This window comes from Microcebus murinus, chromosome 4 (genome assembly GCF_040939455.1).
Source record: "Microcebus murinus isolate Inina chromosome 4, M.murinus_Inina_mat1.0, whole genome shotgun sequence".
Classification (NCBI taxonomy): domain Eukaryota; kingdom Metazoa; phylum Chordata; class Mammalia; order Primates; family Cheirogaleidae; genus Microcebus; species Microcebus murinus.
In genome coordinates, this window is record NC_134107.1 from 108,336,279 (window position 1) to 108,362,769 (window position 26,491).

Consider the following 26,491-nt stretch of genomic DNA (forward strand, 5'->3'; position numbering starts at 1 on the left):
CCAACACCCCTCCCCTGGCATGCAGCCGCCTGGCAGCACCACGGTCTGCAGCAGCCACTGGGCAGACTCGTGAGGAGCCCCCCAGCCCTGCTGCGGGAGGAGGAAGGACGAAGGGGTGGGAGAGTGCTCTGGTTACAGCTCCCACCCTGCAGGTGCATTCATCTGTCCAGAACTCAAGATGCCCAGGAAATTAGCACCCAACCCCCACGACAGGCAACAAGGAAGTTCCCGTCTCAACTTCCCTCACTGTTGAGAATGTATCGAGGGTCTCCTGAATCCCCTGAGTTCCCCTCTGGAGTCTCAGTTTCCTCCTCCCGGGCTCTGGCTGGCAGCACAAGCCCAGGTGAGACGGGCCTGAAGCAGGTGGTGAGGGGGCTCGTCCTCCAAGGGGTCGACCAAGGGTGTCACCCACGAGGCAAGTGGCCACAGTTCTTGGCTCGGGACAGGAGTGTGGGGAAAGAGCGGCCCTGGGCTGATGGGAGGAGGTCAGCAGGGCCTCTCTTTCCTCCTCTCCTGGGCCCCCTATGCTCACCCTGATTCATGCATTTTTGAGATTTCTATGTCCCCTAAGGCTTGGGGACACTGCACCTGGCTACATTCACAACAGAGGAATAAAAGCAAGAGGGAAACACAGTCTTAGAGAGAAAGTGCCGCTGCTGAACACAACCAGGATGGGGAGCATCACTTCTCCACTCTGGGTTCTGGGCCCCTGTGGAAGGGACAGACGGCAAAGCAGACTCTACCCTTCAGGCTGGGCTATTCCACAAAGCTCTCACGGATTAGGAGTCTCTCCCAGACTCCAAGGAACCACAAGGAATGAAGTTGGGCACAAAACAGGGAGCAGGGGACCAGCCAGGAGGGGCAGCAGAGAGTGCTGACGGTTTGGGCCACAGCCCAGACGGGCACCCGAACCGCAGGGCTGGGACACGGCCCTGTCCAGAGGCGCTCACAGACCACAGGCAGCCGCCGCCCACAAGAACCGGTCGCTGCCTGGGCCCACCTCGCTGTCCGCAGGTCTGTCAGGGGCGGAGCCACGCCCCCCGCCTCCCCCCACACGGGAAGGCCTGCTGTCGGGGGGAGGGAGGAAGCAGAGAGCAAAGCGTGCGGGGGTGACTCACAGAGGTCCGTACCAAACTGAGAATGTCTGTTCATATCCTCCGTCATAGCCGGGTTCCCAGGACACGTTGGCAGTTGTCATGGAGACCTGGACCCGGACACTGCCCGGGGCATGGGGGCTGGTGCCTGGAAGCCAAGCAGAGACCGCTCAGACTGAAGAGAACTGGGCCCGTGGTGCTGGGGCCCACAGTCTCACTGCGGGGAGCCCCAGTGGCAGCAACGTGCAATACTGCAAGTGACATTACTGGGGACGAGGGGATGCTCTTAGTGCTGGCTCCCCGCCCCTACTGGTTAGCAGGGCTGGGGAGGGAAGCCCACCCCACTGTGCAGTCTGCTGTGACTAGATCGCAGGAGCATCAGGAACGTGGGCCAAAGGAAAACCAGAATGCTCCCGATCCCAGACCCAAATCCTGTGTTCCTCGGGCAAGCCAGAAACACTGTCCCCTAAAGTCCCAGGCAAAGCCAAACAGTCCCCTCTCCTGCAAAGCTCTCTGGCCTCACGAGACAGCAACATTCCACCCGAACCCTGGCGTGAGAGGCAGCACGACACAGCAGGTAAGATCTTCAACTGGTGTTTGAGTCCTGGGCCCAGCACTTACTAGAGACAGGACCCAGGGGAGGGGTGCCAGCCACGCCAGCCTCGGTTTCACCGAGCATCAATGGGGGAAGCATCAGCGCCCACCTCCTGAACTATGAATGGTGAGGGCTGCAGACCCTGGGTAGGTACAGAGCCTAAAGCCGATAGTAACAGCCCAAAGTGTTGGCTGTGGTCACAATCATAGCTGTCAGGACTCAGAGGGACAGGCTGCAAGGGCAGGTGAGGTCCTGGGAACACCCACCTCGAGCCATCAAAAATGGGAGCACCAGGGAGAGACGTCCCCCCACCCAGCCCCAGGCCCCAGGTCTCAGCTCGGCATCCCCATCCAAGATGCCGCATGGCCCACTCCTCTGCATCCTAGTGTATCCAGCTTGCTCCCGGGCCCTCCAGCGGGGCGTGTCCACAGTCACTGCCAGCTACACAGCTGCCTCTTTGCTGGATCAGAGCGGGTGCTGGGCACACCCGCCCGTCCCCGTCAGGGGAAGACCTCCAGGATAAGACCTTCCCTTACAGAGCCCACACCGGTGAGGGCTGCACGTGTTGGACTCTTGGCTCAGGGGCTGGACTGACTTCAGAAAGACACCGCAGAGGACAGACAGCCACCATGGGACGCCGCCAGCATGCAGCACCTGACCCCTGCGGGCTGCGTACCGATGACGGTGAGGTGGGTGCTGGCAGTGATGCTTGTGACCACATTGGTGGCGACACATTCCCACTCCCCGTGGTCCTCCTTACTCAGGGCGCGGAACTGGAGACTCCCGCTGGGCAGGGCGTTGTGCTTGCTTCTGCTGGGCTTCCCTACCTTGGCCAAACAAGGGGCAGGGAAGAGGGTGGGGACAGAAACGGAGGTGAGGAGAGAAGCACCAACCCTTGATGCTGCCCTGCTCCAGGGCGCCCACTGCTCTAGGAAGTCGCCTCACTGCTCGGCACAGAGCAGGAACAGAACCGGGCACTGGGGCCCCGCCACCTCCCCCAGGGCCCAGGAGCCCCAGAGCCCAGGTACCTTTCTCCACGTGATGACAGGGAAGGGGTCCCCTGCGGCCGCACAGGGGATGAGCAGCTCCCGGCCGGCTTCCTGCCTGTACTCCCAGCCTGGTAGCACCGTGAAATACGGGGGGTCCTGGGGGAGGGCACAGGCACTCACATGGAGCCGGGTGTTCGGGTACACGTGTGCACGCAGGCCGCTGACAGCCCCGGGGCCTCACCTTCAGGACAAGCCGCGCAGGAGCAGACTGGCCCATGGTCCCCAAGGTGTTGTAAGGCACACACGTGTAAGTGCCAAGAGCCTCCTCTGTGGCCTCCTCAATTCGAATGGAGCCATCTTCCATCAAGGTCCAACCTAGGTTCTGCCGGACAACGACACAGCAGGGGATCGGTCAGGCGCGGGCATTCCATCCCAGCTCCCCTCCAGGTGGGTCTGAGCTGCGCAGACAACACCAGACGGAGCCCGCCACAGCCGTGCGGGCATCCGGGCGAACGGCAAAGCTACTGCCAGCCACAGACCCCTACAGAAGCAGCTCTCTGTCTTCCCAGAGACTCTGAAGGGGCAGGAAAGCCCTGGCAGAAAGCCAGGCCCCCGAGGCAGCACCTCGGTGTCAGGAGGGCCTCCCATCCTGAACCCAGCATGCGTCCCTCTAGCACCTTCTCGACCTGCAGGGGACGGCCATCCTTGTTCCACTTGACCACGGTGGCCGGCGGCTCTGCGTCCACAGGGCAGCGGATGTAGCCGTGGATCCCCACGGGCACATAGATGACAGGGGGCATGTTGAGGACGCGGGCAGGGTCTGCAGAGAGCCAGCGTGGGCGGGGACGAGACAGACACAGGGACACCAAGTGAGAAGTCCAGGCGGGGCGAGCCCGCACACATGCCCAGCCAGAGCTGCTGCCCTGGCACTGGAGGCACCCGAAGGCCGCTCCAGCCTGCCCGTCCACAGCGCTCCTGAAACGCCTCGCCCGTCGGGCAAGGGCTCTCCACGACCCTCGCCCTCAGCCCTAGGCCCTGGGCCCCAAAGCCAACAGGTGCCACACCCTGTCCCGGCCGCTCCTTATCCCAAAGCCTCCTTGGGCAGCCGCTGGTTCTACACATAAGGCCATCTCGGGTGCAACCACAAGAGGGTGTTCCTCCTCCTTCCATTCTGCTGCTTGTCCAGTCTCCCCAGGCCTTGGTTTCCCCACCTGACTCTGCGGCTGAAATGCAGAGTCAACCCTGCCCACAGAGCAGACGAAAGGCCTCGGGGGAGCGGCGAGGGCGCCCGCACCTCCTGCCCCGCAGCCTGAGTCACCTCCTCTCGAGTCTCCCCAACTTCCCCTGAGGGCCACGGGGGAGAAGGACACAGAACTTAGGCGGCAGCGAGGATGAATGAGCTGGATCTGCTAAGCGTTCCAGCTCTTCAGAGAGCACCATTACATAAATACCAGGCCCGGTTATATATTTAGACATAGCTTCCTACTTTTGTATGGTAGTTTTTTTTTCTCCTCCAAGGTTTTCAAAGGGTTTATGAATGGGAAATACTCTGAACACTGCTTTTTAGCAGGAATAAAGATCCTCGTCTCACCCACCTGTAAATCTCAACCCCCTGGCTTTTTTCTTTGAAGGCAGGAAGGAGGTAAAACAGGACGAGGAGGGTGGGTGGTGCTGGCGCCGGGAGAGATGGGGAGACCAACACTCGCCTCCGACAGACGGACGGCCCGCGGCTCCCAGGCCGGGGCCTCATCCCAGCCAGGCATCCCAACGACCGCCTCCCATCGGCTCCTGGCCCAGCACGGCCACCTTCCTGCCCGGTGGCACGGCGGCAGCCCGCACCGAGGGGTGGGACGCTCCGAGGAGCAGGGCTCCCCTCCCTTCCGTTCTCGGCTCCAGCCCGCCTCGGGGCGCACCCTAATTCACTCACGAGCAAGTCCTCGACTCCTGGTGGCTAGACCTGTGGCCCTGGGCCTCACGGCTCTGTGAGCCTGGCGCTAACAACACTGCACGCTACACGTCCTTTCACGTTGACAGTGAAGTAGAGAAGCGATGTGCTCCATCGCGATGAGAAAACGGCAAGAACGCGAGGTTGGGGGTCCGCGGGGTTCAGGAGGTCCCTCTCAGCCCCACCACGGCCGCGCCGTGGCCAACAGCCAGCTCCAGGCAGCCGTCAGATGAGCTCCTCCCCTGGGGCCACCAGCTGTTTCTCTGCTTGTCCTCAGCTCCTGTGCTGACCCCGGGCCACGTCTCAGACGCGGCCACTTCTCACCCCTGCCCCTCTGGGTGTGAGCAATCCTCCCACACCAGCCCTGACGATGGAGAGTGTCACCTACAGCAGCAGCGTGGGGCCTTTGTTGCCTGAGTGACAGGGCCATCCGAAAATCAAAAGGAAGACATTAATCTTCATTACTCATCCTTCTCTCTCACACACATGCTCAGCCTGCCAGGGGGTGGGAGAGCGACTGGCCTTCCCAGCACTGAAGATTAGCAAACAGAATTATTGTGCTCAACAAAAGCCCACGGCTGCTCTGGGTGAGGAGCAGCTCATCCATCTGCATCGCTGGCAGCCCCAGCGAGGGGTGCCCGGGAAGCAGGCGTGGCAGCTTGATGAGACACCCCCAAAGAGGGCCCTCTTGCCCTTGCTGGCCACGGCCATGGCCGTGGTACGGAACGGCAGGGATGTGGCTGGCGGGAAACCTAGCCCTGCCCTGGCTCCAGGCTGCGCTCCCTCAGTCACCCGAGAAAGGAGCAACCGCTTGCGGGACAGAGGTGCTGGCCAGCGTCCAGCCAAGGACAACATGCAAAGCAACTGCCCAGAGGGCCTGCTTCTCCTCGAGCCCAACCTAAGTGCAGCTTCTCAGGTAACCGCTGGCACACACAGCAATGCCCAGCCACGGAACACACCAGCAGGTGCCAGCCACCCTCCTGCCCCGCAGGGCCTCGGCCTCCTCTTGAGCTGGCCCCTTCCTCCTCCCTCATTCTTTCCTGCTCCCTCATCCTTCCTCCACCCACGTCCCCCTGAGTGGTGCTCGGTGTCCGCTGCCCTCCAGCCTGCAGTCTGGCCAATGGACCTGAACCTTCTGGAGCCCCCGCCACCTGGCCTCTCCCGCACCCCTACTCACACTGCACCGTCAGGTAGGCTGAGGCAGAGGGGGAGCGCCCCAGACTGTTGCTCGGGACGCAGGTGTACTTCCCTGCGTCCTCTGGCTTCACCCGGAAGATGATCAGGGTTCCATCGATCAGGATCCGCACCCGCAGCTTCAGGTCGCTGCAAAGCCAGCAAGGAGACGTGGGGAGAGATGTTGGCAGGTGGGAGAAGGGGGTCCTGCCGCAGACACCAGAGCAAGGTGGCAATGGGTCACCTCCACCTCCCCTAGACCTCGGGCCCCCCGGCATTCCCAGGACCCCTGTCTCAAAGCCCCTCTGTGAAGACTCTGGCCTTGGCATGTGGGACACAGACTGGACCACCCGCCTCTCCAAGCTTCCAGAGCCCAGGGGCACCTGTACAGGCACAGTTTCTCCTCGGACGCCTTGCCCCCAGGGACGGGGAGGGACCTCAGTGAGAGGGTCCCAGCCAGGTGCTCACTTCTGGAAGTAGACGTTCTCATCCTGCCAGTACCAGGTGTAGGTGAGGTTGCCGGGATACGCCTCCGCCCGGCAGGTGAGCAGGGCGTCCTGGGAGATGTTGACGGTGATGTTCTCAGGAGGGGACACAATGAAAGGCGGCCCTGGGAGAACAAGAACAGACGCCACCTCACCTGACGGGCAGGCAACAGCACCAGCCTCCCAGGAAGCTCCGAGCACCCCAGGAAGGGGCGCTGGGGATGGCACAGCCCAGGCAGTTGGCATGGAGACGCTCCCACATGCTGCCTCACGCCACTGTCTCCACCACACCTGCCACCTGCACCCACGGCCGCCCAGACCAGCCGTCTCTCTCACATACGCACACAAAACCCTTCCTGCCCTTGCTTCTCCCAGCAGAGCCTGAGCCAGAGACACAGGAGGGACAAAAGCCACTCTTTAAACCCGAAGCAAGGAATGATCTTGCCTTCGGAGGAGTCAGAGCCTGTGCCGCTCACTAGCCGGAAGTCAGGAGGGCAGCTGGGGGTGGAGGCGGGGCAGTGGGCAGAGGGAGCAATCCTCACAGTCCGAGGCGCCGGCTGCCCACACAGAGGCACCAGCTGCAGCCTCCTGATGAGGGGCAGCTTCCATGTTGGCTGCAGGGACCTCTGACCTGGCTATGGCTCTGCACTCAGAGCAGGAGGCAGGTGGCGGCGCATGCGCCACTGCCAACCCTCCCCTGCGTGCCTCCTGCAGGCAGGGGTGAGACGACAGAGCGGGGCATGGGCTCTGCAGACCCCTCAACTCAGATGCTGCCCATCCAGGGCAGTGCCCGGCCCCTCCTTAGGGACTCTGGGGCTCCAGCCAGGGCAGACTGGCATCTCCTGGTGCTGACTGCACAGACCTCAGCTGTGCCAAATGCCCTTGGTGTTATTTAACCGTCTGGGCTTGGATGGAATTCCTGTATTTATTGATGCCGTCACTAATGGATAGATGGCCTGAGAGAGGTATCCCCTCCTGGGGAGATGGAGGCATGGCAGGGATGCTATCTGGACAGAGAGAGAAACCAGAACCCAGGCAGCACAGTGCTTCCCTGCCACACTGTGGCGCCTGGCCGCAGCCTCTGGGCCCAGCCCTTCTGCAGGCAGGCCTGTGCAGGAGCTGAGGGTAGGCACGCAGCACACGCAAGCCCCGCACAGCTCCCTGCCGGCTACACCTCCACCCCACCCCCCACCGTGCCAAGTGTGCCCGGGGGAAATGTCCCCCATAGTTCACCTGGGCTGATGTCCCATGAAAGAGCCCAAGGAGCTATCCCTACCTTGGACAAGCAGGTGAGTCGTGTGGACAGCCTCCCCCTGGATGCTGTATGCTCGACAGGTGTAGGCGCCTCTGTCCTCCCGACTGACTGATGTCACCGTCAGGCTGCCGTCACTCACCTGGGGGCCAAGGATGGATGGAGCTCAGCACCCACCCTTGGGCCCCACCGACGCTACCCTCAGGCAGAGGGATGCAATCGGAGATGCTGAAGTGGAGATGGCCCCAGGGACACATGCACATGGGGATACAGGGCAGGTGCCTCCTTGCTGATCACCCTCTAACGACAGACAGGACTCCCGCGCCCATGCTGAGCTGTTGGCTTCCCACCTCCGCTGTGCCTGCACACACAGTGTCGGTAGCTGGCCCCAGGGGGAGATCGCCTTGGAGGGGAGGGAGGTGGGGAAGAGCAACTGCCACGGCCCCAGCCCAGACCCACACTCACCTGGTACTTCCCACTAGCACCGAGGAGTGTCCCCTCCTTGAGCCAGGTGACGATGGGCTTGGGGTTCCCAAAAGCTGTGCAGGTCATGGTAATACTGCCACCCTCCTTGGCCTCGATGTACTGGGGGGGTGTTTCTGTAAAGGTGGGAGGGGCTGCAAAGGACACCACGACAGTGAAGGATGGAATCAGCCAAGGGGCTGCCCCGCAGGCAGTGCCCGCCCTGCGTGCGATCCTCAGTGTGGCTCCACGGGGCGCAAGGAGGAGTCAGCGACAGCGAGGGGTAAAATCTGGCCTGATATTATGGGGCAGGGAGACCTGCAACCAGGTCAGCCTGGCTGGATCTAAACTTTACACCGTCTCCACCATACTTAGTGCGCCCCGATGAACTAATGTCATCAAGCATCCACTGCAGGAAAGCCGCAGTGCTCGGCACGGAGACACGACATCAACGAGACGGCCCTCTGGTGGCCCTTCCAGAACACTTGTTTGCCATCAGCGCCCCAGACTACCCGATCACCCTTCAGCCCTTCTCCTCAGGGTTATTCCTCGCGCACAGGAGCCCCTACTTCCTGGACCCCAGCTCCGCAAGGTCCCCGCATTTCCCGGACGTTTGCCATCCGAGCCCTGTCTGGGCCTAACACAGATCACAGGCCAAGGCTACAAGGAGTCTTACTTTTCCCAGATTCTGCCAAGAAAATCATCCATCTTCCTCCCTCTCTGGCTCCCGTGGGTGAAAGTGGACAGCCCACTCTGCAGGCTCCTCCCTTCTCAACTCTCCTCTGCCTGTGCCCAGTTATCTTCCCCGCTGCATTGGAGATTTGATTAAAACTCCATCCTGTTTGGATAATCGGCTTTTAAGAGACTCATTTGCCTGAGCTGCTTGTAGAAGCAATCCGGTCAACCTTAACCCCTTGGACCATCAGTCCCACCGTCTTCTGGGTCTTCCGAAATGGCGAGGAGGCCCCCATTCCTGAATGCCAGCCCAGACGCCCAGGGCAAAGCTCAGTTCAAGCACCACCTGCCACTTGTCGTAATCTTGGGGAGCTCACTCAGCCTCTCCGAGCTTCATCTAAATCATCTCCCCTCCAGAATTGATGTAAAGAATAAATATTTGTGAGGAGTATCTTGTAAAATGTTGGTTGTCCTGGCCATTACTGCCTCCATCACGATCATCTCCCTACCAATCACACTGATGAGGAGCTCTGGGAGGCGTCTCCCCTCCCCCACAGCCCTGCCCTGAGAACCAGGTGGAGTGCTGTAGGCCCACATTCTCCTTCCTCCCACTGTGCTGTAGCCACGCTGGCCTTCCTCATCTTCCTCCTGTGTGCCAAGATCTTCTGCCCTCGGGGCCTTTGCATTTGCTGTTCTTCCTGCCGGGAACTCTGTCCCCCCATCTCCTTTGCTTCATGCAAGTCTTTGCGACAACACTGCTTGGTCAGCCCATCCATATAAGACAGTATTCCAGCATTCTCTACTCGCTCACATTGTTCTTTTCTTCCCTCTGTGTCTCACTCACTCATACACGCTTCCTACCCACCCTTCTCCCAGCAAAGCCCAAGCCAGAGACCCACGGGAGGCACAAAGGACACTCTTTTTAAATCCGGAGCAAGGAATGACATTGTCTCTGGAGCGTCAGAGCCGTGTGCCCTCCCCAGCCAGAAGCCAGGAGGGCAGCTGGGGGCACGGAGGCAGGGCAGTGGGCAGAGGGTGCAGTCCCCGCAGTCCTGGTGCTGGACAATATGTATGTGTTTGCCTGCTTCTCATCCGTCCCCTTTATTACAATGGTGGCTCCTTGAGAGACACACTTCTGTGTGGCGCCGTGGCGTGCCCAGCCGTCAGCACAGTCCCTAGATGCAGCAGTGTGCTCTGCTAACGTTTGTCCAGTGAACAAACGAATGACACAGATAGATGAATGAAGGGCACACACATATGCACACCCACAGGCCAACACAAATGCAAACACATACAACTTCTGAAGAGCATGACCACTTTCGTCCACAACCTTCAAACCCACAGCTCAGTGTGGGCACATGGGGCACAGGCAGAGTGGCTGCTGAAGGAATTAAGCAGCACACTTCATCACACGCCGAAACACAGACCACACACGTCCTCAAGAAACCCAATTCTCATCCAATATCCAAGAACATACTAAAAACAATGATAAGTCCTTCCACGTGCTTGTACCGGGATCCTGGAGTCCCAGCCTGCGGCCTGCCGTCCCACTGGCAGTGCGTGCGCATCTGCAAGAAAGCCCTCCTCGCCCGGCCTGGCCCTGAAACACGCCAGCAGCCACGGCCGATTACCTCTGGTGTCAAGCTTAAAAGAAAAGATAATAAATTAAATTTACATCCTGAAGTGACAAATTACTTACTAATTACATAATTACTTTATTATTTAGGTGCTAATCAGGAAAGTACTTTGAACAATTTCGAGTTTTCAGGAAAATAATGGTTTGACTCTCAATTATTTACTGAATTAGATGTTAGCTTGCCAGCTGCACTTCCAGGCTTAATTCTTTTTCACGAGTGCCCTATAATTAATAGTGCAGGTTAGAAGCAGGCTGGCCTCTCCTCCACGCAATTCACAAACCTAAAGCAAGCCCTGGCTCGGGCTTTTCGGGTATTTTATATGTGATAAAGAAATAATTGGGTTTGTTTCCACCCAACTGGTCTTCAAAGAAAACACAGAAGGAGAATAAGTCAATTTGTAATTCTAATTTTTCACTGGCCTTTCACTTTCCAAAGGTGATCCGTGTCAGAAAATGCCGACATTAAACATTCCAGTTTGGAAGCGATGGAATGATGGAATGCCGGTGCTTGGATTCTCTCCTTCAACGATGGAAATGTTTATGCTGAAAGGAAACTCAGGACTTGGGCCGGAGGGAAAGCAGCAGAGAGGCCTGTCTTTTACCGTAGGAGGGTCTGCTCTACCTGTTCGCAGGTAGGCTCCTTGATTAGGCAAACCAGCCCTATCGCCAGTCCTGGGTCCCAGCCTGCAGCAGCGTGCCGTGCCATGCCCAGCTCTTCCGCCCAGCACTGCCGCGTGAGCAACCTGTCCAGGCTCGCGACTCTGCCGCCCCCTCCCTCTGCCAGGCGTCCCCTTCCCACCTCTACCTGCGCCTGGCTGACTCGGGCCCTGGCCTGGTGTCTCGGCAGAGGGCATTTCTCCAGAGCAGCTCGCTCTCCTCTGCGCGCTCAAAGCCACGTTGCGGTCGTCTCTGGACTTGACGTCTCCTTAAGAGCCAGGACTGGGTCGTGCCTCCTGCGGTGCCCTCGCAGCCTGCCGCAGGGTGCACATCCAAACGTGCGCTTTGAATGGACAGTTAGTGATGGATCCACAGGGACTTTTACACTATCAGAACCCTCTACCTCTTCCAGGCCTGCCGTCCTGCTATTCAGTTTTCATCGGATTTTATGTTTTTCTCTCTTGAGAAGGAGGATGGCCAGCATCTCACACATAATTGCCCACATGTAATTAATGTTCCAGACACTGCAAGATGTTTCCTCACACAGCATTTCATTTAATTTTCACAACAGCCCTGTAAATAGGCATTGGTTCTTGTAAGGGACGAAGCTGAAGCTCAAAGAGGTAACTTGCCTTGCCGGATCAAACAGCTAACATGCCGTGAGTTCATGGCACAAACCAGATCCCTTAAGGGTCTTGCTCCACGCTCACTGCACTCCACGCAATCAGGAATCCCAAAGAATCCATCCCCACTCGCACAAGCTGAGACAGAGATGCCACGGAGCATACAATTCCAAACTAAGTTCTACTTTCCTGTCATGTGCGTGTCCACTGAACGCTTGGTGTCTTGGGTTCCTGAAACGGACACTACCCACCAGGATGAAGTGACAGGAAAGCAGGCAGCACGGCAAGATGATTTCCACCCCGTTTAGGAAAGGGCACAGGAAGCAAAGGAAGCAGCACGGGGACTCCTGGCCTGGTGTTCATCCAGGCAAGCTTGTAGTAGCACATTTACCTTCCTAATTATGTTTTGCTTGGGTTACTGTTCAGATGAGTTTTCATTCCTTGCTCACACAACAGCTGGCATCAAAAGGGGTTGACTCAAAAGCTTGCTGGGTGGTAGGGACAACCCACCCAAGATTTAAAATATGCCTCCGATCAGTCTGTCAGGACTGATGGACAGGAGCCAACCGCATCCCACGTGGAGGGCGGGCCGGGCAGCCTAGACCAACATGGATGTGGGGCCACCATCGTGGAGGTTTCTCTTCCCACAGGCCAGTCGTCTTGCTAACACATGAAACACTCTGTTCCTCCAGGACCCTGGACAGGTTCCCAGACCAGAAGGAGCCCCACTAGGCAGGGAGGGCAGAGCCGCCCTTCGCGGCAAACCAATGCTGAGAGCAGCCCCCAAGCCAGAGCAGCACCAGCTTCTGTCTCCCAAGCCCAGCATCCACAGTCTCCGGCCCAAAACCACAAGGGCCTGAGCGGCAAGTGGCACATGCCAGCACTGACACTGTCACAGCCTCAATAACTACCCGCGTCTCAACATAGTGGTGGCTGAATACATTCTTGTCATCAACTGAATAAAGAATAAGGGTCTGGCAAAAAAAAAAAAAAAAAAAAAAACAAGCAAAACAATGGAAAACCCCACCCCCTTCCCACTGCGGAGACCACTTCTCCTTCATGTTTTCTCCTCGGTTCCAGCTTCTGGCTCCTCCAGAGTACTGCTTCCCAGGTAAGGACTCCCCAGGTGACACAGGGGGGCCTACCCTCCGAGCAGACCCCAAGGCCCCAGCCCCTGGTGCCGTCACAGCCGCCCAAGGTTCAGCAAGCTCACCCGACGCTGGCAACGCAAGCGTCCACACACGGCACAGTTCATCTAGCCTGAGCTATAAATAGCTGACGGCCATTAAAACTGTTACTCTTCCCAGGATGCTCACGCTCTGTTAGCCGGGAAAGCCCACTACAGCTGGGACCGTGTGCAGGCTGCTCACCGTGGTCTAGCTGCCCCCTGGGGCGGGGCTGGCCCACGACAGACCCTGGGCACATACTCCTCGAAGGAACACACTTAACGAGGAGCCACAATATCAATCCAAGCAGACAGACCAGCAGCGGGACTGCAGGGATTCCACAGGGGAGTGGGCTGTCAGGACCATCCCAAGGCTGGGAAATGATCCCAGCAGGGACCGGTTTTGCCTCCACAAAGCCTTAACCTTCCTGGCTTCCAGAAACAGCTTCCCTCCCCCCTCTATGGGGCTCTGGCAGCGCATGCGCTCAGGGAGCTGCCCTCCTATGCACCCCTGCCGAGCCCAAGGCCAGGACAGCCAAGGGGGCACTGGAGGAGGCAGCTGATAGCTCACAGGGCCAAGGCACCCCCCACCCCCCACAGCAAGGGGAGGGCACAGCGCAGTCAGGAGAGGGCTGCCCTGGGGAAGCAGTGTTCCCAGGCCACCCCAGAGGCAGCCCATACGCACCGTTGATGGTGAGGTGGACCCAGCTGCCGTTGTGGAAGGTGTCATACTGCTGATCCAGCATGAGCACTTTGCACTCGTACCAGCCCTGGTCCTCGGAGCGAACCTGCTCCAGCCGCAAGGATGCCTTATCGTGGAGACTGGCCCGGCCTGAGGGAACAGTGGACAAAAGCCCCAGAGGCCATCAGGGCAAGGCCAGCAGCTCCCACCTCCACCCCAGCCAAAGGCAGGGGACCCGTCATAACCTTCATGCCATTTCCCATGGCAGGTCCCCAAAATAACAGCTGGCACCCACCTCTGGCAGCAGGTGGCAAAGGAAAAGGCACTATGCCTTGGCCACAGAGCCACTCTCCCTCCCCAGCTGGCCCTGTCCCAGCCGGCAATGGCAACTCAACGTGTTTGGCACTGAAAGAAGCCTCAGTTCCTTAGAATACTCCCATTCTTTTGGAGATCTCCCGGGACCAAGGTAAGGCATGATGGATACAGAGCTGAGAAGGGATGACACGGGGGAGAGGGGACAGAGCATGCCAACATAAGAGGATGGGGGCTCTGGTGGGCCCTGGAGCACCTCTGGTCAGGTTGAGTGGTATCCCTGTCCCAGCTGGGTGCCCAGGACCACCTCACCTGGCCGCCCCTCACCTGCCCCTCACCTGGGCAGAGGGAAGGCAGGCTGGGCACCAGATGCTAGGGTCCCCTCCCCATCCTCCTGCCAGTGCCAGAGAGACAACACATCCTACCGACGCCCAGCGACCCTAGGAACTGAGGGCAGTGGGGCCCATAGTATTGGCAGGCAGAGCAGAGAGCCCTGAGCCAGCCCTCCTTAACCCCAGCCTGGCCCCCATCAGCACGCCAGCTTTCTCTCACTCTCGAGGCAAGGGGAAGGTCAGAGGTGCGGCTGGAGCCTCCTCCAGGGCATCAGGGCGGAGCTGCCCTCGGGGTGGGCCCCCACCTCACCTACCCCTCAGCCCGAGCCAATTACCTCACCCGCCTCTGCCTTCCTCCTAGCCTTGACACCAGCAATCTGCCCAGAAACCAGACCATCAAATCCAACCCTAGCCAAAAAAGAGCGCGAGACACACTCACAGGACAGGAGGAGAGGCAGAAATGGAAGCACTCTGACAGGCCACGTCCTGCCTGTCTCCTCCCTCCCTGTCAACCCCAACACACTCCCTCTCTCACACACACCCCCCATGCCCTGCTCCCCGCAGGCTGGGGGCAGGCAGCAGCAGTGGGTCACAGCGGGGCCACCACTGGTGGGGTAACCGCCAAGTAAGACACAAGCGGGGCCAGGAGAAGGGGAGCGCGGCGCGGCAGAGGCAGCAGAGACCGGCGCCCGCCAGCCCCTCAGACAGCAGGGCCAGAGATGCATCCATAGGCTCAGGGATGGGAGGGCGCCCCCACTTCAGAGCCAAGCCAGGCAGCGCAGATCTGGCCCCGCTACCGCGGCCACGCCCGGCACAGGGCGGCAGCGCTGACTCAGCTTCTGCCGGCAGGAGCTGCTCCCCACCTCCTGCTCCTGCCCTCTGCAGCCCCCGGCAGTGCTCTGTGGAAGGGCTTTATATCTGCATCACCTCCTATTCCCTCTCCTCCCACCACTTAATTAAAACCTACCAGCGTAGAAAAGATCAGAGGAAAAAGACAGAGACTGTGAAGAGGAGAGATAACAGCTGTCAGGAAAGATAAGGAGCAATAGAGAGAGAGAAGGGCAGGAGCCTGTGACCTCCTGGTGACCACTGGGAATCAGAGAGAAAGCACAGAAAGACCACGACCAGGAAGGGAAGCCCAGCGCCCAAGCCTTACCTGCATACTCGGGGTCCACGTGGGGCGGGTAGTAGCCAAACTTGATGAAGATAGGAATAGGCACCCCGAACTTGAACCACTCTACGACATAGGGCGGGGGTTGTCCCGTCACCGGGTGGATCACGTCGCATCGCAGGACCACAGCCTCACCGGCTCTCGCAGTCACAAACTCGGGTTCCTCTCGAAGGCCGTGGGCGCCTGATGGGACAGCCAGTGGGACATAGAAAGGAGGTGACAAGAGACCCTGCCCTGGCAGCTCCATGCCGTGTCACGGGGCTGCGCCCCACTCCTCTCGGCTGCCTTCTACTGGCCCCTGTGCCCCCACCCACCCTGCCCTCCCCGGAGGGCCCCGAGTACACCCCTCCCCTTCTCCACCCCTCTGCTCACACCTGCCCTTCCCTGGGGCCCAAGCATCCCCAGACCTGGGGGAAGGGAAGAGGAAGGAAGAAGAGGGGAGCCATTTCCTTCAGTCCTGCAAGCCAGACCTTCCCTACCCAGCCCCAAAGAGCAGCAGGTATAATCATGCCCTGCCCCCCTCTGACAACCCCCCTAGAATCATAAGAACTCATAGACATGGAGGCAGAGGGTCCTCAGCCTCTCTGTGGAGGCCCATGGCCCTGCCGAGCTGCAGCCGCCTATGAACATGGAATGTTCTTCCTGAACCAGGATGCTTCCCACCAGAGCCTGGTAGGAGACGGCAGAGCCAGCCTCCTCCTATGCCCGCCCCCAGCCCGGCCGGATGTGCGCTGCACAACACAAGGGTACTCCATGCAGGAGCAGGGATTCCCTAACAAGCTAAGCCGAGGCTGCCCATGGCAACACCAGAGGAAAACCCCACAGGCCCAGCTGGCCTCCAGCCCCTCCTCCCCAACAGTGCTGCGCCAGCCCTACTGCAGAGGGGGAGTGGGAGGGGCCTGCCGCCCCCCAGTTCCCAGCCCCAAATCCACCAGCCTCTCTAAGAAGCCCCCGACATGATCACCTACAGGAGAACAGGATGCTAGCAACTGAGGAGGGAAGCCCTGGGAAGTCCCTACCTTTGGCAAAGGACAACGAAACCAGATAGCTGGACAGGGCGTCCCCATCCTGGCTGGCAGGAGAGGAAGGAGGCAGGCAGGAGGCCCACTCCCACCCCTCCTACAAACTGGAGCACGCCATCCCACGCACCGCAGCACTGGCTCCTGGGCCCCAAACAGGGCGAGCAGCCCCACCCCAGCAGACACTCCGCCCACACCAGGCCTCTGCGGCCAGCCAGGCCACAAGGTCACCTTGTCTAGCTATGCCCCACAGAAAGGGACAGCAAAGGAGACGCCTTGCCCTGCACTCCTGGTACTACCCACCACTCCCGCATGGACCCAGGCTTTCCCCATGCCCACCCCTCCCAGGCCCAGGCTGGGCGTCCTGACTCTGCAGGCAGCACCTAGGACAGCAGCTGCGGCACGGAAGCCAGAGGCTCAGAGCCAAGCAGCCTGCTGGGTCCTCCCACACAGAGGATGCCCGGAGAGCAGCACCAGACTCTGTCCTTCCCAGGGCTCGGTCTGACTTTCTGCATCTCTGACCCATGTGCTTCTGCTTGTCTCGTCTTTCCTTCCTGTCTCTGTCTGGTACCTCTCTGTGTCCGTGTGCGTGTGCGTGTGCATGTGCGTGTGCATGTGCGTGTGTGTGCGTGTGTGAGTGCACACCTGCCCTGGCTCCTCTGTGTGTCCCCCCACCCCTGCTCTTTCTGTCTGCCTCTGCTCCTCTGTGTCTCTCTGTCTCTGTCTCTCTCTGAGTTTCCCTCTCCTGCTCCTTTGTCTCCCTGTCTCCATCTGTTTGTCTCTGTCTCCCTCTAGCTCCTTCTGTGTCTATGAATGTGTGTCCCTCTGTCTTTCTCTCTTTCTGGCTCCTTCTCTGTGTCTCTCTGTCTCTGTCTCTCTCTGGCTTCTTCTGTGTGTGTACGTGTCTCTGTCTCCTGCTCCTTCTCTATGTCTCTGCCAGTGTCTCTCTTTCTCTCTAGTTCCCACTCTATGTGGGTGATCCTGTCTACCTGCCTGTTTCTGTCCTATGAGCGCGTGCGCGCGCGCGCGCGCATGTGTGTGTGTGTGTGTGTGTGTGTGTGTGTTGGGGGATGGGGGCCTGTGGATTTCTGTTGGCTTGTGCAAGGGGAAGGGGTCTGCCTGCTACTCTTTGTGCAGGGGCTCTGTCATTGCATGCGTGTGCTTCTGTGTCTGTCTCTCCGTGTCTGTCTGTATGTCATCTCTGTGTGTCTTGCTCTCCCCTCCCCCTCCCCTGCAAGTTGCAAAGGGAGGAGGAGGAAGAGGAGGAGGCAAGCCCATCCAGAAGCTGATTGGCTCCCAGTGACATCACTGTTTTCTAGAGAAAGAGCTAAGATCACAGAGTATTTTTGGAGCAGAGCAGAGTGTTACACTCACCTGCCTGAGGCCCCAGCAGGTTTCCCGATTCTCCCCACCCCCAACCTTGCTTTGGGCTAGGTTTGCATCCCAGCCTTCAAGAAAGGCATGGAGGTGCCCAGCTGCAGCAGCACCCCCCCCCACCCCAAGGGGCACCTCACAGGCCGAGCCTGCCTCCCAGCACCCAGGAGCACAAAGGCCAATGCTGGACCACAAGGAACGGGTGGACGGAGGGTACCATGAGCAAGCAGAGCAGCAGCATGTGTGTGCACGGGTGCACACTCTGGTGTCTGCAGCACAGCCCTGTGGGGACATGAGAAAGAAACTACAGGAGCCTGGGGAAGAGGACAGAGTTTTTCCCAGGGGCCAGGTTACCTGGGAGAGGGCAGGGTGGGCCACAGAGGGTGGCTCCTTTCCAGGGCTTCCAGCCCTAGGGCCCAGGTATGAGGAAGAGGCCTGAGGGGAGTGGTAGGCACCTCTAACAGTTTTTGCTCAGCAGTCTCCAGGGGGCAATGCCAGAAGTCTGCATTGACACGGGTCCCCACAGCCTGGCTGCTCTGGCTGCTCACTCACACCTCACCGCCTCATTCCCACTGCATGGCAATGAGCAGCCTCCTCACACCTTCAGGCCCTGCAAATGCTCCAGGCCCCACCCCAGCCCCAGCCCACCGGGACCCACCCCCAGCAGGCAGCCCCACCAGGAAGAGGCAGCTGCAGAGAGGACACATCCCAAAGATGATAAAAAGACAAAACAGGAGACAGTCTCCCCAAAAGAAAGCAGAGGGCTGATAGCCCAGGCCCAGCCCCCACCCTCAGTGGGAGCCCTCTTGGTTTTCTGCATCCTAAAATATTTACCAGTTTTCCCTCATCTCCTTCACACACACACACACACACACACACACACACACACACGCACGCACACACACACACACAGCGAGTTCTCACCCCATCCACACAAGCACTTCCCCCAAGCCTGATCCTTTCTGAGCCAAAGTATGTCTAATAAAACACTCTCTCCAGAAAAGCTCAATGTGAAAAAAAAAAAAAAAAGTAATCAGGTAGGGAGTAGAGAGGGAAGAGGGGCTTGGTAGAGGAGAGACCAACAAATCCAAACAGGAGGAACCAAACTCAAATCCAGGAGCGCAGGGACACAGGCAGCAAGGCAGGAGGGAGCCGAGGGCCGGCCGGGTGCAAGCCGGCACAGGCCAGCCTGGCCCTGGCAGACAGACATGCGTGAACACAGAGACACAGCCGCCAGAGCACCCGGAACCAGGACAGGGACAGAGCTGTCTCCAGCAGGGCTGTGGAGCAGCTGCCCACTGCTTGTGAAGGGAGTGGGCAGGGCGGACTGGGAGGCGCAGGGTAGGGTGGAGCGCCCCGTCACAGCAGCCCCCGGGGGGCTGGCCCCCTCCTCCAACAGGGGAAAACTGGCATTAGCGGGGGTGGCACAATGGGAAGGTGGGTCTCACACACCCTGTTAGAGAAGGAACGGGGTGCCCTTAGCCTAGCAAATCTGCAGCTTAGGGACCTGCCCAGCCTCCTTCTGCGCTGTTCTGGCAGGAAAGAGAGAGCAGGAGGGCAAGGGAGGATGGGGCGGTCCCTGCAGTCTGGCTGACCTTTGGCAAGCCCATAGGGTACCAATCTCCCGCTCTCTGGGCCAGGTGGTACCCAGTGGGCAGCTGAGTCTAGGGCTGCCATAAGACCCCCTGTGAGCACAGAACCACGAGGCCTCCACAGCCTGGCACTGGCCCCACTCCCAACACTCACAGCCCAGAGCTCATCTGCAGGGAAGCCCTGGGGGAGGAAGGGACCCCAGAGAACAGGACACACTCTAACCACCAAAGGAAGGTATGAGGAGCCAGGGCTGCTGTAAATACCTACTGCATACCAGGCTGTTCGAGAAATGCAACCTGAATCTCATTTACCACCCACAGCGGCCCCGGACAGTACTGTTGTCTCCAATTTGCCAAGGAGCAAACTGGAGGCTGAGTGGCTCACCCGGCCACTCATTCTAGCTCCATCACACAACTCTGGCCCACCCTAGGCCCAGGGGACCAAGGCCTCTCCTCGACTGTCCCTCCCCTTTCTTACCGAGTCAGAGATCAGCCCTCCCCAACCCACACTCCGGACAGGTTTCCAGAGTCCAAACCCTGCCGCCCAGGATGGCTGGGCCGGCCTGTTTCAAAGGCAGCTGAGCTGGCTCTGGGGAGAAGGCCTGCCTGAGACGCTGGAACCCCTGCCTGGGGCTGGCTGGCGGCCATGGGAAGGGGGGACACAGAGTGAGCCCCAGCCGCCGACGCTCATTAGTACAAGTCCTTATTGGAGCCTCCTCTTCTTCCTCCTCCTCTGGGCACCAGACTTCCAAACCACAGGCCTGTTGTCTAATAATACCAGCGACAGCCACCGCCACCTCCATCTGCCAGCCTAAAAATAATCCCTGCTGAGTCCAAAAAAGGCACAGCCCCCAATAGTCCCCCAATCCCTCCTCCCCGACAAGCCAGGAGGCTCCAGGAGATTCCAGGAAGCCGGGAGACTCGGTCGCTCACCAAGTGGGAGGCACACACCCAGAGGGGTGGCAGGAAGAAGGCCGAGGACAGACTCCCCGTGGCCCAAACCAAAGCGACGAACACCAGGAAAGTATGAGATGCAGAACAGACCTGTGCCCAAACACCGATGGTGTCCTTGTTCTCCTTCTCAGAAGGCAGGTGGGGCAGAGGGCATCCGGACACCCTTTGGGGATCTCCCCCTCAGTGTCCCCATGGTCATGCCAGCCCCCATTCCACATCAAATCTCTCAGGGTCAGGGCAAGAGGTCAGAGAAGTCCAGACCGGGCTCCTTACGAAGAGCAGGGCATTGTGGAGGGAGGGGTGGGCGCACAGGCTCCTTCCCTCTGCGGGTGCCTCTCCTCCCTGACCCCTCTCAGCTGGGCTCCCCCCAGCAGCCAGGGAGGCAGCCATGCTATTAGCAACCGTAATTTGCTCTGGCTAGATTACGTTTCCAAGAGCCCTTTCCCCATGAGCCACTGGCAGGAAGGAAGTCAGTAATTCAATCTCCGCTCTGCTCCTTTAATGGCTCCTCAGCAGAAAAGCAAAGCCACACCTCCCCCTCCAGCCCTCTGCCCCCACCTGGAGTGCCAGCCCTGCCCAGCATACTCTGCCCAGCATACTCGGTGCCCAGGAGCCTGCCCTGAAGTGGAGGCAGGCCGGCAGGCCCCACCAGGAGAGGGCACCCGGGCCTGGCCTGCCACGAGGTCGGGCTCCCTGGGTAAGTCAGTGCGAAAGCTAAGTCCCATATTTACTCCTGAGGAAATGTCAACATTGCCCACTCTGAAGCCAGAAAATAAAGACAATGACTCACCTTGTACAATTTGTGCCTGTGAGCAAGTCTGTGCCACAGCCCGTCTCAGTGGGCACATGCCAGGAGGCACGGGGCGCGGGGCGCAGAAGGCCGCTGAGAGAGGCGTCCTCAGAAGGACAGTCAGGGGGCTGAGCCCCTCTTGCAGCCCCGGCCCACATGGAGTCTTCCTCCAGAACCCTCCTGGAGGCCCCATCTTGGCTCCCCAGCCTCCTGCTTATTCACGCAAGAGAGAACAGAAAAGCAGGAAGATTCCTAAGAAAAATAGGTCAGCTGCCTCTGGCAGACCGGCCTCACACCCGTGGGCAGTGCCCCTGGTGGGGGGCTATAGGCTGCCTGTCCAACCCAGAGTCCTCCCATCGCACCCTGGACTGTGGCGGGCTAAGGACAGCCGGGACCACAGCCCACCCCTAGCAAGACAGACCATTTCCTGCACCTCCGCGAACTCTGCCTTCACCTGCCCCTGACGTGGGCTTTCTCTCTGGGACCTCAGGCAGCCTTCAGTGCAGCCCCTGGGCTGCAGCCTCCCCCTCTGGTAACTTCTGGGCTGCCTAGACTCCGGTGCAGAGCCGGGGACAGGAAAGCAAGGAGTCTGCTCTGAGGGCAGTCTCAGGGCGCAGCACTCGGAGAGGACTGGCTCCCACCTCATGCCCACACACTAACTGTCCCTGTCCCGCCACACTCCACACCCACTCACACAAACACACAGGTGCCTGCCATGTGTGTGCACCCCCACATACAGGCTGCACACACATGCACACAGACAGGAACACAGGCGTACATGCACACACACCTCCAGACAGCTGAAAGTTCTCACCAATTACAGCTCTTGTCACCATTCAGACCCACTCTTCAGACAGGCTGCTTAAGGCATGCAAGCAAGCAGATGGAAGGAGACCCTGTACCCAGCCTGAGAAGACCACAAGAGGTGGAGAAGGAGCTACATTAAATCTCAGGCCCAGCCCTCTTTGAGGCTCACCTCCCACCCCGACGTCTCGGGCCCGGTAAACAGGAAGGCTGTGGGGGAACGAGGGAGCACCCCCCAGCAGGGCTGAGAAGAAGAGGGCCAAGGGAGGAGACACAGCAGGCCAGGGTCTGAGAGCTGGTGCCCTCGCCAGGAGAGAGCAAAGGCATGGAGGGAGGGAGGGGCAGAGAGATGCTGGGGTTCAGCAGCTTCCAGCTAGGCAGCCTCTGCTCCTTGGGTAACCAGATCCCAGTTTCTGTCTCAGAGCCATAAACATGAAACCACCCAGGGTCTGGGACCCAACAACTCCAAGACTGTCACATGTTGGGCCATAGGCCAGCAACTGAAAGCTGATCCTTCCCATTGCCCCTCGGCCGTGCCCTTTCCAACACATCCCCCCAAACTTCCCCAGGGCACGTGCTGGCAGACACACCCCTGCCTCCAGCATATGTGCTGGGGACACACACACACACACACACACACACACACACACACACGCTCCACTGACTGCTTCCTGCGGCAAGTTCTTCTCAGCTGACGGGCTACCCTCAGGGTCTTGCCAGCAGACTCCAGGTCTAAACCTCCCCCCAATCTTAGTTACCAAAAGGAACAAGTGTGGGCCAAAACCAGGTAGAGGGTAAAGGGCTCTGGTCCAACTACCAGCAGGATCTGAGCCAGAACCCCTTTTGATCTGGGGACACTATAGTCAGGGATAATCTAACCATAGGGTCTGTGACAGAGAAGGCAGCCTTGGGCATAAAGGCCCAGACTTCCCGCCCCCATCTGAGTCCAGAGTCAGCTAAGCAGGGCCAGGGGCCTCCCACAGAGGGGCAAACTCCTCCCAGCTTGCTCAGCAGTTGTCTGAGATGCTGAGACTATGCCAATCACCACACTCCAGACTCCAGGTATCACTCCAACCCTCTTCACCCTCCCAACCTGTCCACTGACCTCAATCACTTCCCAAACATACATGATCCAAGTCAAATAGAAGAGCCCATCCATCCCTACCTTTGTCCCACACCTGGGCTTGATAATCCCAATACGACAGTACCTAGGGTCCCATCCCCTTTCACCCCTCTGCTGGAGCAGCACCTGCTTAGCCAATGCCTAAGAGCAACATCTCAAATTCCCTCCCATTCAGGGATTGCCCCAGAAGTCACTTCTCCCAGTCAGAGAACAGCTGAGCTCTCATGGTGACCCTCACCAGCATCTGAACACTGCTGCTTCTCACATGAGCAGGCGCCCCTCCCTCCAGAGGCTCCGTGCTGTCAGCAGTTCACCTCCTGGGCTCTGCGTCCTTCCACAAGCCTCTGGCCACTGACAACCCTCCAGCTTTGCAGACCTTGCAAAGGACTTCCACGCAGCTTTGAGGCCTGCACGTCCTGCACGTGTGTCCCTAGAAGGCAGGGGGACAAGAGGTTCTGCCCAGACAAGGTCAGCCCATGAAGGAGTCTCAGTTCCTGACAGAGGTAGCCTAACAAAATCCCTCCCCCCTCAACATACACTCAGCTCCTGGTGCCTTGAATGGCCCAAGGGAAAGAAATTGAGAAGAAGCCTGGGATCTCATTGAAATAATAAGGTTAATGTTTATTGAGCATATACTATATAACAGATAGCCACTCATTTCTTTATAGCACTAATGTTCACCAAAAACAAACAAACAAACAAAAACCTCTAAGGTCATACTATTACCCATTTTCTATTGACACAAGTGACATTAAGAGAGGTTGAGTAATTTGTCCAAGGTCAGAGGGTCAGCAAGTAGTAGAGCCAGGATTTGAATCCAGGTAATTTAACTCTAGACCTGGGTCCTTAACCACCAGACATAGAGCCACTTTAGGCTAAAAAGACCCCAAGACTAGTAAGGTCACCCTCTATGTCAAGACAGGGTTGTATGTCAACTCATCCCAGACAGAAGGACCTCTCTGCATCCTAAAACTAGGCATAACCTTCATGCCCAACAACCTTCAATGTCGGAAACTCTTCCTTCTGTCTTGCCACTCTGTGTGTTGCTGAAACGTAAACCCATTTTCCTTTATTCTGTACTTAAAGTTACGAAGAAGTCCATTCCCCCAATCCTGAGTTGGGTTTAGAGGCTATTTCAGAACCTTCCTTCAGCGTCTCCTTTCTATTCAAAGATCCCAGCTCCTCCTTTTGTGCTTTCAGGGACAGTCCCATAGCAGGAACATACCAAAATCCGGCGGGGAGGAGGATGAGGGCATTGGAAGACTACAAGGAAATGGGGGAGAGGGTGAGGATGAGGCTACAGGCAGATTCTCTAGAACACCCGACCCACCTCACTTCCGACCCACCTCACATCCACCCCCATTCCATAAGCTTCTGCTGCTGCCCTGGCCTCAGTTTTCCCACTTGACAAATGGGGAGTTTTAAACAGCCAGATCAACAAATCACTTGACAAAATCACCCTCCGCCGGCTCTGTTTTCAGACACCGTCCCCCGCCAGGAGCATAGGAGACATATTCCATTCCAGAAACTTTCTCTAAGCACTCCCCCTCCGCACCCCCAGACGAGGTGATGAGAGGACCCTGTTAGAGGCGCCTCCTGCCGACCCCTGCTGCCCTAGCGCCACTGGCGGTGGCTGCTCGGTGGCGGGTCCTCCGCTGACTTCCACCCACGGACCGGCTCTCTCCTGCCGCCATCTCCTCCCGGCTCTGTGAACTTGCCCGCAGCCGGGTCGTGTCTGCGCGCTGACAGCCATGAGCTCAGAGTCCTGGCACCCTCCAGGCTCCGCTCCTACTTCCATACAAGGGCCGAGAGCCGGGGTGCCACCCAGAGGCTTGTAGGTCGCTTTGCCCGTCTCCAGAGCAAAAGCCCGCGCGCTCGCGCACGCATCGCCCAACTCGCTGGCTTCCCTCTTGCCTCTTCCCCAGATCAGACCTGGGAAAGCGAAGAGAACCCTCCCCCGCTCCGGGATGCGGCAGCGGGGACCCTCTCCCCCTCCGCCCTCGCCCCCAGCCAGCACTGCCTCGCAGCCGGGGGGAGGGCGGCGTGGGGTCCGCGCGGCTGCGGCGCGCTCCCGGGGAACTTTCGCTTGGCCTGGGCCCAGATGCGGCTAAGATAGACGCGGGCGCCCGCCAGGGCCAGCCAAAAGCGGACACTCCTCTCCTCCGAGCTGGCTCAATCAATTCTCCTCCCACGGGGCGCCAAGAGCCCCCCCCCCCGTCCCTGCAAAGGGGATCCGACCCCTAGCTGCCAAGATGTGTGGCAGGAGGGGCGCGAGCGGAGCGGGGGGGTGCCCGCAGGGCCGAGAACTCCGTGCCCTAGACCTGGTGCTGAGAGTCCCAGGGCTCTGGGTCGCGCCTCCCTGCAAGGGCTCCTCCGCGGAGCGGTGGCGCTGCGCGGGGCTCGAGCGTGCTGCAGCCTGCCCGAAGACCCGCCAATTCCGCAGCAGCCAGAGTTAGAAGAGCTGCCGACTCCCCAAAGCTCGAGGAAGCGGCTGCTAGGGCAAGAGGCAACGGACTCGGCACGCCGGTGTGAACCATAGGGCCCAGGGTGGGCGAAGCCAACCTCGATTCGGAGGCGTCCTTTCCCCGAGTGCCCGGCAGCCCGTGGGCTCGGTCCCCTTCCCGCCCGCTCCTCCAGCCTGCGGCCCCGGGCCCTCCCCGGCAGCGCCCCGGGATGCGCCTGCCCGAGCCCGAGCCTCCCCGTGGGAAGGCGCGGCGCCCCGGGGAGCCCGATCCCGGGAGCTAGGGGCAGACAGCGCCGGGAGGGGCAGAGGAGGAACACTGCACTTCAACTCACCTTGAGCCGCAAGACCTCGGGTGCTGATCACACTTGCTATCAAAGTGGCCACATACCAAATCATAGTACTACCGCGCGCCAGCCAAGAACCTCATCCTATCGCAAAGTGCCCCTGCGCCCGCACACTTCTTGTGCCAGAGCGCCCGCCTCACACCCGCCTGTCGCCCGCCTACGCCCCGCGCCGGTGCTCCTGCAGCCCGGGCGGCCAGCTCTCCATCCCTCCTCGGCTCCGCTCGGCTCGGCGCGCAGCCTCCCCGGCCCGGCGCAGCGGCACCTGCACTGCGAGCCGAGGCAGAGCGCAGCCCGGTCCACGGTGAAACCTAGCGGGGCCGGGCCTCCGGGACCGCCCCCCGCCTCCTGCCTATTGGGCAGTGCCCACAAATCTAGATTGCAATTGGCTCGGATATCTGTCCGTCGCAGCGCGAAGGAGGCGAGCCCATTTCAAGGTACGTTGAAGTGTGGCGAGCACAGAGCCGCAGAATCATGCGCATTGCCGGAGAGAAGGCGTTGTAGCGTCTCCGCTCTGTTCTGTTCTCTGCTCACACTGCATGGCAAGTTTCTGGTGACGGAAATGGTAGCTTCCAACGGGACCCTGACATATCTCAATAACCCTGGTCAGGTCTGAGGGGATGGAGCCCCCGCCCACCCATGGAACCCAACATCCGGTTTCCATCCAGAAAAAAGCAGTTCCCGGAGGACCAAGCTGATGCAGTGATGGGGAAGCCCAGGAACGGGCATCCTGGGAGAGCTAGGGAACGTCCTTCGCTGGAGATTTTTTCAAAGAGGTCACA

General features: G+C 59.4%; 1 protein-coding gene across 5 annotated transcripts in view; it reads right to left on the reverse strand.

Annotated features, from left to right (window-relative positions):
* IGSF9B (immunoglobulin superfamily member 9B) overlaps positions 1–25,975 on the reverse strand; it is a 48,799-nt gene extending 22,824 nt beyond the window's left edge. For 2 of the 5 annotated variants that reach the window (XM_076002657.1, XM_076002660.1), the window contains exons 1-12: positions 25,701–25,975; positions 15,234–15,431; positions 13,437–13,583; positions 7,999–8,150; positions 7,558–7,675; positions 6,265–6,406; positions 5,801–6,003; positions 3,356–3,498; positions 2,920–3,060; positions 2,718–2,834; positions 2,366–2,516; positions 1,119–1,242 (exon numbers count right to left, since the gene is read on the reverse strand). In XM_076002657.1, coding sequence (XP_075858772.1) covers positions 1,119–1,242; positions 2,366–2,516; positions 2,718–2,834; positions 2,920–3,060; positions 3,356–3,498; positions 5,801–6,003; positions 6,265–6,406; positions 7,558–7,675; positions 7,999–8,150; positions 13,437–13,583; positions 15,234–15,431; positions 25,701–25,764 — 1,700 coding nt within the window. In that variant the 5' untranslated portion in view covers positions 25,765–25,975. The remainder of the gene's footprint in view (positions 1–1,118; positions 1,243–2,365; positions 2,517–2,717; positions 2,835–2,919; positions 3,061–3,355; positions 3,499–5,800; positions 6,004–6,264; positions 6,407–7,557; positions 7,676–7,998; positions 8,151–13,436; positions 13,584–15,233; positions 15,432–25,700) is intronic. The other 3 variants (XM_012739605.2, XM_076002659.1, XM_076002658.1) reach the window with 3 other exon arrangements.
* Between the last annotated feature and the right edge of the window lie 516 nt (positions 25,976–26,491).